This window comes from Pelodiscus sinensis, chromosome 30, assembly GCF_052426305.1.
Source record: "Pelodiscus sinensis isolate ZL-2025 chromosome 30, ASM5242630v1, whole genome shotgun sequence".
Lineage (NCBI taxonomy): Eukaryota > Metazoa > Chordata > Testudines > Trionychidae > Pelodiscus > Pelodiscus sinensis.
The window spans coordinates 12,429,043-12,443,330 of NC_143081.1; the positions used below are offsets into that span (position 1 = coordinate 12,429,043).

Genomic DNA, 14,288 nt, shown 5'->3' on the forward strand with positions numbered 1-14,288 from the left:
AGATAGATAGAGGGGGTGCATGGGGATAGATAGATAGATAGATAGATAGATAGATAGATAGATAGATAGATAGATAGATAGATAGATAGATAGATAGATAGATAGATAGATAGTAGCTGGTTATGTGTCACCTCTGCTCTCCATCCATTGGCCCTTTACCTGCTTCCCCTTTCACTGTCCTCTCCCTGCTGTGCCCCTTCACCCCCTGCCCCACTGCTCCTCCATAGCCCCCCAGCCAGGGCACATCCTGTTCCCAGGACTGTGCGGGAAACCAGCCCCAAGCACTGAGCTCACCAACAGCCCAGCTGGCCGGCTCCTCCCTTGCTCCAGTGCCCCGGGAAAGCCCAGGACCTTCTGGCCCTGGGTGCTCGCCAGGAGGAGCTGATCCCTGTCCGTGCTCCCCGCACAGGCCTGGCAGCATCTCCGCCCCCCAGCTAAGCTCTGGCGCAGCAGGAATGAGGGGAGCAATTTCCTGCCTGTTCTCATCCTGAACCTGCAGGCTCCACGGCAGCCCCTGGAGCAGGGACTCAGCACCCTCCTCACCCCTTCTACCTCACTCCACGGGGTCATGCTCCGTTCCCTGGGCTCCCTGCCCTGCTGAGCCGCCTCCCTGGCTGGTCCAGGCATGAAGGGCCAAGGGGCCTCCAGCCACAGGGGTGCGGTGGCAGGGGGAGGAGGAGAAGAGATGAGCTCAGCCTGATCATCCATTTTCCTCCTCTCCTTTCCACTCCCCTCCTGTGGCTGGAAGCAGGTCCCATCCCTTCCCCCCACACAGGGCCCAAAACACTGCTGCCAGCCGCATTCTGGGGACACCCATGTCAGGAATCTGGTGAGGGGGCATGTGACGTCCCCCACCCCCCGCCAGACACCCCCCCCCCCACATGTTGCCCCAAGATGACGCTGTGGCAGGTACCAGGAAAAGTGGGTCCATCCAGGCTGCCCAGACAGGCATGGAGGGCAGAGAGGGGGCAGGCAGGGTTGGGTCAGCCAGTTATCCCCCCTGGGAGAGAGGGGTGCAGTGTGTTGGGGGGCATCACCCCTCCTTGTTTTATCCCTAAAACCTCAAAGATCAGAAAGTCAATACAAAGCCTCCAGCTACACGGCTTTTCGCTTCAACCGGTCAGTCCACTCGATGTTCATTTGAATGTTTGTACGATCGGTTGCCGTTGAACTCACTTTAGGATGAGTCATTTGACCTGGTGTCCTGTATCCAGCCTAGGGAAATATGCTCCCCCTATTACGAGCCCAAGGGTGCACTGAGATGGAGGTGGGATCCTGTCTCACTTGGTGCGTAAGCCGGCAGCCGGACGTCCCCGCGGCGTTAGAGCAGAACCATTCCATTGGAGCGGGCGTGCAAGCTCCTGAGTGAGTCAGATTGCTGCAGAAAGTGTCGGCATTTTAGTTTCATGCCCCAATTCGGGGCCTGCTGTTTGTAGCAAGCAGGGAGCCGTCTCGGCCAGAGCTGCTTCCCTGGGATTGTGCTTTGTTCCAGCCTTCACACAGCATTAGACCCAGCCCTGTCCTGAGCCTGATCTTCAGATGCAGATCCCTGGATGGTACAGGAGCCAGGCCAATTGGCCCGGGATAACTCACCGCTCATGGTGAATGCAGCTGACGAGAGACGAGGGCCTCTGAGTCAGTCAGTACCAAGGGGAATCACTTGGCCTCTCTGAACCTCACCACTGTCTTTGTCCTTCCCTCCACAGATATCACAGAGAAGGAAATGCCCAACCGAAGCACCGTGACCGAGTTCCTGCTCCGGGGGTTCTCAGACATCCGGGAGCTGCAGGTTTTGCACTTTGTGGTGTTTCTGGTGCTTTACCTGGCTACCTTTATGGGGAATCTTCTCATCATCATAGCCATAGTCTGTGACCACCGTCTGCACACCCCGTTGTACTTCTTCCTGGGGAACCTGTCTCTCCTAGACCTCGGCTCCATCTCCGTCACTGTCCCCAAATCCATGGTTAACTCCCTCCTGGACACCAGGGTGATTTCCTATGCTGGATGCGTTGCCCAAGTCTTTCTCTTTTTTGCCTTCACTTCAACTGATCTTGCCTTACTCACCGTCATGGCCTACGACCGATATGTCGCCATCTGCCTCCCGCTACACTACGAGAGAGTGATAAACAGGAGAGCCTGTGTCCAAATGGCAGCTAGTGCCTGGATCGCTGGTATTGTCTACTCTGCCCTGCACACTGGGAACACCTTCCGGTTACCCTTCTGCCAGTCCAACGTCATCGACCAGTTCTTCTGTGATATCCCCCAGCTCCTCAAGCTGGTCTGCTCTGACTCCTACCTGAGTGAAATTGCGCTTCTTGCCTGTGGTGTGTTTCTAGGTTTAAACTGCTTTGCTTTTATCATTGTGTCTTATGTTCATATCTTCAAAGCGGTGCTGAGAATCCCCTCGGAGCAGGGGCGGCACAAAGCCTTCTCCACCTGCCTCCCCCACCTCTCTGTGGTCTCCTTGTTACTTTTCACCGGTGTGTTTGCCTACCTGAAACCTACCTCTAGTTCTGCATCGAGTCTGGATCTCGTGGTGGGTGTTCTCTACGCCGTGGTGCCTCCCATGATGAATCCGGTCGTCTACAGCCTGAGGAACAAGTAGATCAAAACTGCATTGAAGAAATTGACTGGGTGGAGGTTATTCTCCAAGAATTGAAATGTCCTTCATTGCTATTATTGCAACTTCAGTCTCTTTATCGAATCATAGAATCATAAAATGCTAAAAGTGGAAGTCCCCTGCCCTCAAGACAGGACCAAACACCTTCTAGCTCATTCCTGACAGGTGTCTGTCCAACCTGCTCTTAAATATCTCCTTTGATTGGGATTCGATAATCTCTCTAAGTAATTTTTCCAGTGTGTAACCACCCTGAGCATTAGGAAGTTTTTTCTCATGTCCAGCCTAAACCTCCCATGCTGCAAATAAGCTTATTGCTTCAGGTCCTGTCATCAGAGGCCAAGGAGAACAATTTTCCCCTCCTTCTTGTAACACCCTTTTAGATATTTGAAAACCGCCATCATGTCCCCTCTTGGTCTTCTCTTTTACAAACTAAACAAGACCAGTTCTTTCAGTCTTCCCTCATACTCATGTTTTCTAGTCTTCGAAAAAATTTTGTTGCTCTTTTCTGGACCCTCTCTAATTTATCCACATCTTTTTTGAAATATGGTTCCCAGAGCTGGACACAATACTCCAATTAAGGTCTAATCTGTGCAGAGTAGGGCAGAAGAATGACTTCTCGTGACTAGCTCACAACAATCCTGTTAGTGCAGCCAAGAATCATGTTTGCTTTTTTTGTAACAGTATTGCATTGTTGACTCATATTTAGCAGATGCTCCACACTGTCATCTGCCTCCCGCGATGGGAGAGTGATGAACAAGGGAGCTTGTGTCCAAATGGCAGCTAGTGCCTGGATCACTAGTATTGTCTACTCTGTTCTGCACCCCGGGAACACCTTCACTTTACCCTTCTGCCAGTCCAATGACATCGACCAGTTCTTCTGTGAAATCCCCCAGCTCCTCAAACTGGTCTGCTCTGACTCCTACCTGAGTGAGGTTGGACTTCTTGCCTGTGGTGTGATTCTAGGTTTAAACTGTTTTGTTTTCATCATTGTGTCGTATGTTCAGATCTTCAGAGCGGTGCTGAGAATCCCCTCGGAGCAGGGCCGGCACAAAGCCTTCTCCACCTGCCTCCCCCACCTCTCTGTGGTCTCCTTGTTACTTTGCACTGCTTTATTTGAGTACTTGAAACCCACCTCCAGCTCAGCAACAAGTCTGGATCTGGTGGTGGGTGTTCTCTACGCCGTGGTGCCTCCCATAATGAATCCGGTCATCTACAGCTTGAGGAACAAGGAGATTAAAGCTGCAATGAAAAACTTGACTGGGTGGAGGTTATTTTCCAAGAATTGAAATGTCCTTCAGTGCTTGTGATTGCATCCTCGGCTTCTTTATTGAATCATAGAGTCATACAATGCTAGGACTGGAAGGGCCCTCGAGAGGTCACCGAGTCCGGTCTCCTGCCCTCATGGCAGGACCAAGCACCTTCTAGATCATTCCTGATAGAGGTCTGTCTAATCTGCTCTTAAATATCTTTCAAGATGGAGATTCCACAACCACCTTAGGCAATTTTCCAGTGTTTAACCACCCAGACAGGGAGGAAGCTTTTCCTGATGTCCAACCGAATCCTCCATAGATGCAGTTTAAGCCCATTGCTTCTTGTTCTATCCTCAGAGGCCAGGAAGAATAATGTTTCTCCCTCCTCCTTGTCACGCCCTTTGAGGTATGTCTACACTACACTGCTATTTCGAATTAACTTAATTTGAAATAGCGCATCTACACACAAAAACTATAGCATTTTGCTATTTTGAAATAGTGCGTCCACACTGAGTGGACCCTGAACCGAAGTTAAGGCTGGATGAAACCAGTGCTGACAGGGCATCAGTTTAATTCTTAGTGTGCGTGGCTGCTGCCTGAGGTGGGTAGTTGAGGTTTCACCTTTAGAAATAAAAAAATAAATTGAAAGAGCCAGACAAATACCTAGAAAATTAGCGTTTTGCTAATTTGAACCAGCATGTCCACATTGAGTGGACCCTGAACCGAGGTTAAGGATGGCCGGAAGCAGTGCCAGCAGGGCATCAGATGAGGACTTGGAGCGTGGAGCTGCTGTCTCAGGCTAGCCAAGGGCTGTGCTTAAAGGGACCCAACCCCTACACCGGACAGAAAGCTCTCAGGAGTTCCCCGCTCGCTTGTCTCACTCGATGAGGGACAGCAAGGCAGTCCTGGCTTGGAGTACCCTGAGTGCCCACACTCGGCACATCACAGCACTCGGCCACCAGCCCCCCCCCCCAATCTCCCTTCTGTTCTGAAATGTGATTTGTCCGTTTCATATGTGTTCGTTTTTTAAATTGTATCCTTTGGTATATATGGTTGTGACTATTTTCTTCCACTATTTGATCTGAGGAAGGGGGTCTGGCCCACGAAAGCTCATCCCCTAATAAACCATCTTGTTAGTCTTTAAAGTGCTACATTGTCCTGTTTTTTGGTTGGTATGAGATGAGCCTTAGGGCAAGGATGGGGGATCTGGGCAGGAGGCTCAGGGCAGGAGGCAGGGAGCCATGGGGGGGGGGGGGGGGGCGCCACCATGGCTTCCTGGGGTGGCCAAGATGTCACTGGTCCAGGGAGAGGGCCAGGCTGAAGTGCTCAGCCTTGAAGTCTTCTCTGGGCCGGTTGTCTCCTCCATGTGTGGGAGGGGGTTAGGCTGTGGCACCGTTCCTATTCCTGACATCTTCTCCAGGAAGGGTGGATCTGCAATTCCTAGTCCTGCGGGGGTCTTCTTTGGGGGGAGGGGCACTGAGCCAGACCCTGGCATGTGCTTTGGGGGTGGGGAGCCATGATTCGTGGTCCCGCCAATGTTCCATGTGGAGCCGGTCCAACAGGGGGAGCAGGAAGGGCTGTGACACTCAGTCCACCTTCTGTCCTAAGAGGGGGCAGGCCATGGCTCCCGGTGCCCCCCCCCCACTTGTCCTGGACCCCCTGCCTGTCCTGTGTGGGGTGGGGGTTGGTCAGGCCACAGCTCCTGGTTTCACCACCTATCTTTGGTGGGGGAGGGTGATGGATACTTTCCCCGATCCCAGCATGAGGTCCAGCTGTGGCCAAGGCCGGGCCTTTTTCTGGGCCCTGGCACGAGGTCTGGGGGTGGGTTCAGGGCGAGGGCTCAGGGTGGAGCCAGAGCGGGATGGGCTCCCATCTCTCTGCTTGAGTGCTAGGTGAGTGGGAATGCAGTACCTCTCTGAACTCCCTGTCCTGGGCTGGTGTTAGCTGCTCAGGGGAATACATTCCAACAAGGGGCAACGCTGGTCCCCAAGGCCTAGGAGCTCAGCAAACTTTTCTTAGGAAGCCAGGACATAGTCCACCACCAATTCCCCACGGGGGAGGCCTTCTCCTCCCTCTCAGCTCTTAGCAAGTCCGGGGTCCCCTCACTCTTCTCTCGTACAGAACCTCAAATCCACAGGAACCCTGTGGATTCCTGCGGAACCTTTCTGTGGTGAAGAGCAAGTGGCACAGTCATGGAGGGTATGTCTACACTACAGCACTAATTCGAACTAACTTAGGGTACGTCTACACTACAGCGCTAATTCGAACTAACTTAGGGTACGTCTACACTACAGCGCTAATTCGAACTAACTTAGGGTACGTCTACACTACAGCGCTAATTCGAACTAACTTAGTTCGCATTAGTTAATGCGAACTAAGCTAATTCGAACTAGAGCATCTAGACCTAAAAACTAGTTCGAATTAGCGTTTTGCTAATTCAAACTAGCATGTCCACATTGAGTGGACCCTGAAACGAGGTTAAGGCTGGCCGGAAGCAGTGCCGGCAGGGCATCAGGTTAGGACTTAGAGCGTGGAGCTGCTGTCTCAGGCTAGCTGAGGGCTGTGCTTAAAGGGACCCAACCCCCACCCGGACAGATAGTTCTCAGGGGTTCCCCGCTTGCAAAGCAGTCCTGGCTTGGAGTGCCCGGAGTGCCCACACTGGGCACATCACAGCACTCGGCCATCAGCCCGGCTGCACTTGCCACAGGCTGCCATCCGGGGGGGGAGGTCAATCAAGGGGCTTCAGGAGAGCTTCCACCCCGAGGAGCCCGCAGAGCCAGCCCAGTCCTCCCCATCGGGGGCTCGTACCCCATTCCTCCCTCACCTCCTTCCACTTACCCCTCCCTAGCCCCCCTTCCTGATGTACAAAATAAAGGACACGTGTGTTCAAAAATAGAAACTGTCTTTATTGAAAAGGAGGTGGGAGAGGGGAAGAGAGAGGCTGGGAGAGGGGAGGGCAACTAAAATGATCAGGGGTTTGGAACAGGTCCCAAATGAAGAGAGGCTAAAGAGACTGGGACAGTTCAGTTTAGAAAAGAGGAGACGGAGGGGGGACAGGATAGAGGTCTATAAAAGCTTGAGTGGTGTGGAGAGGGTGCATAAAGAAAAGTTCTTCATTAGTTCCCATAATAGAAGGACTAGAGGACACCAAATGAAATGAATGGGTAGCAGGCTTCAAACTAACAACAGAAAGTTCTTCTTGACAAAGGAAATAGTCAACCTGTGGAACTCCTTGCTGCAGGAGGCTGTGAAGGACAGAACTAGAACAGAGTTTAAAGAGAAGTTTGATAAAGTCATGGAGGTTGGGTCCATGGAGTGGTATTAGCCAGGGGGTAGAAATGGTGCCCCTGGCCTCTGTTTGTGGAAGGCTGGAGATGGATGCACGAGACAAATGGCTTGGTCATTGTCTTCGGTCCATCCCCTCCAGGGTACCTAGTGGCTGGCTATAGTATGTATAGTGATGCCTCACAGTGAAAATGCAATAATTTGATTTAGAAATGAAATCAGATTGCTCACCCCCATATCTGAGACAATAGGGTTGCTTATTCAATCCAGGAGAGGGAACGACATTCTCCATAGTAATGTTATTAGCATGAATAGCAAAAAGGATTTTGGGCATGATGGATTACTAGGCATATTTGTGGATAGCTTGTAATTGGTGGAATATGCCATTCTGATTTGGTTTTGTTTCTGAAGTTATGAATATCGACTCTGTGTCTGTTTTTGAAACATAGTTACACTTGTGTAATGCCCATCAGGAAACATGCTGCCAGTCTAGGTAGGAGGTTGGGATGGGCCTGTCGGGGTAATTAGGCATTAGGAAACCGATAAACATTAGGGGAACCTCATCTCTCAACTGCTGAGCCATTCTGCAACCTCTCCAGAGACCCTGTCAGTCACGCTTGCTAGGACTCTATAAAGGGAGGGGAGAGTGTCCAAGCCACATGACTCTAGACTCCCTCAAAGAAAGTTTTTATTTGTCTGCTAATCTGGGAATTAACTTTTGAAACAAAGGGTTCCTGCCCCAACTGACTCTCCATATAGCAGAGAGCGAGCTCATCGGTTCTCTTCATTCACCACAGAAGAGAGCTCCTAGAAAGACCCGGGGATCAAAGACAGACCTGAGGGAAGTGCTGGATCGGGGCTAACGGGATTTCCAGCCTTTGTAATTGAGCCTGGGAAATGCAAGCTCCAAAGAAAATGCAGCGTGTGCCTTGAGAATCTACCGGAGGGCTGGTGTCATCAGTGCAGGTGAGATGTGACTCATTCACAGCCAATCCGACCAGCGTGTTTGCTTGCTTGTGGCTTCATGTGTGTGTTTGCTTGCTTGCTAGATGAGTGGCTTTGGCCGGTTTGCTATCTCTTGTCTCTTACCAGCTACCTCTGTAGTTAATAAAAGTGCAGTTTGACTTTAACCAGGGTGACACTAAGTGAACTCTATGCAGGAAAATCTCTCAGCCGGGGAACCAGAGATGAGCATATTTTCCTCCACATTCAGACTGGGAGAGTCAGATTGGGAAACAAACACCTAGTGGTTGTTGTTTGGACCAGGGCGGGATGCTACTCCTGTGGGTTCTTACATGGCTGGCGTTTCAGTAGAGCGGGGGAGGCAGCATCCGTCTGTATCGGGACATGTCTTGTTTGTCCTTCCACTCCCCTGACTATCAGGGAGAAAGGGGAAAGTATTCTATGAATTTCTCCTCCACCCCATCCCTTCACCAGCCAGGAGTGGGAGGCAGGCAGGAAATCCAAGTATTTCCACTCGCTCACTTATCGTTAATGGAACAGGAAGAAAAGCAAGCCACGTCCCAGTATGCATGGCTGCTGTCCCCTCTGCTCCACTGGCATTCTAGGCTGGAGAGCCGGTGGGGATCTGGACTGTCTCTTCTCTAGTGCTGCTCAGTCAAAGAGCTCCCATGTCACCAGAACTAGGTGTGTCCCTGCCCATGTGAATGGGACCGGCCCCAGCAGCCCGGTGTGAGAGGGAGCCCAGTCTGGGGGGCTGGAGGACTCAGTGAAGCCCCAGTTGCAGGGAGAACCCTGGGGGGACCCATCACAGATGGGTTATAGCAAAACATGCCTATGGGAGAGCAGTGAGTAGCTCTCAGATTTAGCCCATAGAAACAGCCATCGTGAGTCAGACCCAAAGTGCTTCTAGGGCAGTCTCCTCTCCTCCAGCTTTGGCAGGTACAAGGCGCTTCAGAGGGAGTGACGTGAATAAAGTGAAGTGAACACGTAATTATTGAGTGACCCACTCGCTTTTTCTTGTCCTATAGTATGCCTGGATCCTACTCAATAATCTTGACTCTCATTTGGTCGTGTGGTCTCTTGAATGTATCATAGAAGGAATCAAAATGGGCTTAAACTGCAGCAAGGGAGGTTTCGGTTGGACGTTAGGAAAAAGTTCCTAACTGTCAGGGTGGTGAAACACTGGAATAAATTGCCCAGGGAGGATGTGGAATCCCCATCTCTGGAGATATTTAAGAGTAGGTTAGATAAATGTCTATCAGGGATGGTCTAGACAGTATTTGGTCCTGCAATGGGGGCAGGGGACTGGACTCGATGACCTCTCGAGGTCCCTTCCAGTCCTAGTATTCTATGAGTCTAAAACAAGGGCGCTAACATGAAAGGGAAAGGAGTCCAGGAGAGCTGGCTATAGTTTGAAGAAGCCTTGTTGAAAGCACAGGAACAAATCATCATGGTGTGCAGTAAGAAAAGCAAATATGGCAGGTGTCCAGCTTGGCTTGACAGTGAAATCCTTGGTGAGCTTAAACTCAAAAAGGAAGCTTAGAAGTAGAGCAGTTTTTTAATGAAGGGCTGGGGGGAAAGCTGGGTGTGGAGGAGCACATGGATCGGACAGAGACATCTCTTAAAGGAGGGTCTATTCATAGAGATGCTCTATGTTCTAGTCAGGAGGAGAGGATGGAACTACGGGTCAGATCAGATGAGACACAATCAAATGCAAAAGAGTCTAACACATCAGGAAACAGCAGACAGATAAATAGTGACAAATTATTAAAGTGCTTATACACAAATGCTAGAAATCTAAATAATAAAATGGGTGAACTTGAGCACCTCATTTTAAAAGAGGATATTGATATAATAGGCATCACAGAAACTTGGTGGAATGAGGACAATCAATGGGACACAGTCATACCAGGGTACACAATCTATCGGAAGGACAGAACAGGTCGTGCTGGTGGGGGACAGGCACTGTACGTGAAAGAAAATGTAGACTCAAATGAAGTAAAAAACTTAAATGAGCCAAAATGTTCCATAGAATCCCTATGGTCATATAATAGGTATATAGCAGTAGGGATATATTATGAGGACAGATATACTGATCAGGACAGTGACAGTGACTAAGGAATGCTAAGGGGGATTAGAGAGGCAATCAAAATAAAAAACTCGATATTAGTGGGGGATTTCAACTATCCCCATATTGACTGGGTACATGTCACCTCAGGACCAGATGCAGAAATAACATTTCTTGGTACCTTAAATGACTGCTTCTTGGAGCAGCTGATTCTGGAACCCACGGCAGGAGAGGATATTCCTGATTTAGTCCTAAATGAAGCACAGGATCTGATTCAAGAGGTAAATATAACTTAGAGATAGTGACCAAAATGCAATAAAATTTAACATCCCTGTGGTAGGAAAAACACCGCAGCAGCCCAACACTGTAGCATTTAATTTCAGAAAGGGAAACTACACAAAATTCAGGAATTTAGTTAAACAGTAATTAAAGGTACAGTGAGAAAAGTAAAAGCTCTGCAAGCTGCATGGAAACTTTTCAACGACACCATAATAGAGGCCCAACTTAAATGTATACTCCAAATTAAAAAACACAGTAAGAGAACCATAAAAGTGCCCCCATGGCTTAGCAATGAAGTAAAAGAAGAAGTGAGAGATAAAAAGGCATCTTTTAAAAAGTCGATGTCAAATCTTAGTGCAGAATAGAGGAAAGACCATAAACTTTGTCAAAATAAGTGTAAAAATGTAATAAGGAAAGCCAAAAGAAGAGTTTGAAGAGTAGCTAGCCACAAACTTGAAAAGGAATAGCAAAATGTGTTTTTAAGTACATCAGAAGCAGGAAGCCAGCTAAACAACCAGTGAGGCCCATGGATGATCGAGATGCTAAAGGAGCACTCAAAGATGATAAAGTCATTGCAGAGAAACTAAATTAATTATTTGATTCCGTCTTCATCGCTGAGGATATTGGGGATATTCCCAAACCTGAACCATTCTTTTTAGGTGACAAATCTGAGGAATTGTCCCAGACTGAGGTGTCATTACAGGAAGTTTTGGAACAAATTGATAAACTTAATAGTAACAAGTCACCTGGACCAGATGATATTCACCCAAGAGTTCTGAAAGAACTCAAATGGGAAATTGTGGACCTATTAACCGTGCTTTGTAACCTACCCTTTAAATTGGCTTCTGTACCTAATGACTGGAAGATAGCTAATGTGACACTAATATTTAAAAAGAGCTCTAGAGGTATTCCTGGCTATTACAGACCGGTAAGTCTAATGTCAGTTCCAGACAAATTAGTTGAAACTATAGTAAAGAATAAAATTGTCAGACACATAGATTAACATAATTTGTTGGGGGAAAGTCATCATGGTTTCTGTAAAGGGTAATCATGCTTTACTAATCTGCTAGAGTTCTTTGAGGAGGTCAACAAACATGTGCACAAGGGGATCCAGTGGATATAGTGTACTTAGATTTCCAGAAAGCCTTTGACAAGGTCCCTCACCAAAGGCTCTTAAGTAAAGTAAGTTGTCATGGGATAAGAGGCAAAGTCCTTTCATGGGTTGGTAACTAGTTAAAAGACAGTTTACCAAATGTACAAAAGCCAGACACACATGGGGCAGGATTTAATGCCTCTGAGGGTTCTGAGGGAGTTGGCAGATGTCACTGCAGAGCCATTAGCTACCACCTTTGACAACTCATACCCATCGGGGGAGGTCCCGGACGATTGGAAAAAGGCAAATGTAGTGCCCAACTTTAAAAAAGGAAAGAAGAATCCAGGGCACTAGAGATCAGCCAGCCTCACCTCAGTATCTGGAAAAATCATGGAGAGGTTCCACAAGGAATTCATTTTGAATCACATGGAAGAGAGGAAAGTCATCAGGAATAGTCAACAGGGATTCTGCCAGGGCAAGTCAAAGCTCTGTTTATTGTGTGGCTACTTCTAGACTGCAGGGCTACATCTAGACTGGCATGATTTTCCGGAAATGCTTTTAACAGAAAAGTTTTCAGTTAAAAGCATTTTCGGAAGAGCGTCTAGATTGGCAGGGCGCTTTCCCACAAAAGCAATTTTTGCGGAAATGTGTCCGTGGCCAATCTAGACGCGCTTTTCCACAAAAAAGCCCCGATCACCATTTTCGCGATCGGGGCTTTTTTGCGGAAAAGAAATCTCTACTTTTGCCTGAACGGGAGTAGCATAGTATTTCTGCAAGAAGCACTGATTTCTTACAGTAGGAAGTCAGTGCTTTTGTGGAAATTCAAGCGGCCAGTGTAGACAGCTGGCAAGTTTTTCTGGAAAAGTGGCTGATTTTCCGGAAAAACTGGCCAGTCTAGACACAGACCAGCTGTTTTCTGGGATACATCCAGTATCCATGGGAAAAAAAGATGGAGAGTGGGCAAGTTCTCTTCCCGTCCCTGTAAACTTTGTTTTAGGGGGAAGAAGAGATGGCTCGAAAGAAAAGCTGAAAAAGATATGCAAATTGCAGTTGGCAATTTGCATATCTTTTTCCGACTTCTTTTTTGGAGTGTAGACGTAGCCTGAGACTTGAAGGCTATTGTCAGCTGGGGTGCAGCATCCTTTGCATTCTGCCAGAGCTCTCTCTTCGCCCTTCCTTCTTTTAGCAAACATAATTAAATCGGTGGTATCCCTTCTTTGGTAGCACCCCTTCCACACCATGCTCTTGTTCCTTTCTCGGGGGGGACGTTGGGGTAGGGAGACAGCCCTTTGTACGTGGTGGGAGGGGTAACAGTTGACAAGGGAAGTCTTTGTCAACTACTCCCTTATGCCTCATGAAACGAGGTTGACAGGAGCGGTCGACAAAGGCTTCCCTTGTCGACTGATCCGCGCTTTGACTCATGCGCTGTGCCAACCATCAGCTGATCCGGCACAGCACGGTGGCCATTTTTATTTTAATGAAGCCGGGGATATTTAAATTCCCACTTTATTGACCATGTCAGGTAGCCTATTTTACATGCCTCTGTTGGCATGTAGACACAGCTTCTGTGGGCACATCATAAGTCAGAGGCTGAGGAGACCAGAAAGTTGGATATATGGAGAAGATTGCAGGGGGAGATCAAGCAGGAGATTTCAGATTTATGAGCTCTGACACCTTTGTTTTAAATGCTTCTACTTCTTTAAAAGGACCTGTATTATCTGCTTCAAAACATTCGGGCTGCGTCTAGAATGATTAAAGCAACAAGAATAATTAAAGGTCTAGAGAACATGACCTATGAAGCCAGGCTTCATGAACTGGGCTTGTTTAGTTTGGAAAAAAGAAGATTAAGGGGGGACATGATAGCGGTTTTCAAACATCTAAAAGGGTGTCACAAGGAGGAAGGAGAAAATTTGTTCCTCTTGGTTTCTGAGGACAGGACAAGGAGTAATGGACTTAAAGTGCAGCAGGGGAGGTTTAGATTGGACATTAGGAAAAAATTCCTAACTGTCAGGGTGGTCAAATATTTGAATAAATTGCCAAGGGAGGTGGGGGAATCTCCCTCTCTGGAGATATTTAAGAACAGGTTAGATAGACATCTGTCAAGGATGGTGTAGACGGAGCTTGGTCCTGCCTTGAGGGCGGGGGGCTGGACTCGATGACCTCTCAAGGTCCCTTCCAGTCCTATGATTTTATGATTCTAGACTAGCATGATTTTGTGCAAAAGTGGCCACTTTTACGCAAAATCTTGCCGCCTGTCTACACTGGCCACGAGTATTTGCACAAGAACACTGACTTTATACTGTACAAAATCAGTGGTTCTTGTGCAAATACTCCGACGCTCCTGCTCAGGGATAAGCCCTCTTGCGCAAGTATTCTTGCATGCTAAATTTGAAAGTGGGAATAGGGAAATCCGTGGGGGATTTAAATATCCCCCGCGGATTTAAATAAATATGTCTGCTGCTTTTTTTCCGGCTTGGGGAAAAGCCGGAAAAAAAGCATCTAGACTGGCCCGATCCTCCGGAATAAAGCCCTTTTCCGGAGGATCTCTTATTCCTACGGAAGATTCTTCCACCTACTGATATGAGTCTTCCGCTGTTCATTGACAACTTCATTCTTCCAGTGGAGAGACACAGCAGTGGGAATTTACCTCCTCCAGGTTTCTTTCGGTGAAACTGACAGCACAAAACTGCACTTCACCAATATTGATTAATTTTCTATTTCTAGATACGT

General features: G+C 48.3%; 2 protein-coding genes across 2 annotated transcripts; both read left to right on the top strand.

Annotated features, from left to right (window-relative positions):
• The first annotated feature begins 1,723 nt into the window (after positions 1-1,723).
• LOC142821345 (olfactory receptor 14C36-like) lies at positions 1,724-2,605 on the top strand. Its single transcript, XM_075912232.2, has one exon. The coding sequence runs from the start codon at positions 1,724-1,726 to the stop codon at positions 2,603-2,605; it is 882 nt and encodes a 293-aa protein (XP_075768347.2).
• Positions 2,606-2,913: 308 nt separating this feature from the next.
• On the top strand, positions 2,914-3,906 carry LOC142821212 (olfactory receptor 14C36-like). Its single transcript, XM_075912058.2, has 2 exons — positions 2,914-2,918; positions 3,330-3,906. Exons 1-2 carry the CDS (start codon positions 2,914-2,916, stop codon positions 3,904-3,906), a joined length of 582 nt encoding a protein of 193 aa, XP_075768173.2.
• The last annotated feature ends 10,382 nt before the right edge of the window (positions 3,907-14,288 follow it).

What these genes read in the sequence shown, in the direction of transcription:
- LOC142821345 (XM_075912232.2), top strand. Translation starts at nt 1,724, where the DNA reads ATGCCCAACCGAAGCACCGTGACCGAGTTCCTGCTCCGGGGGTTCTCA.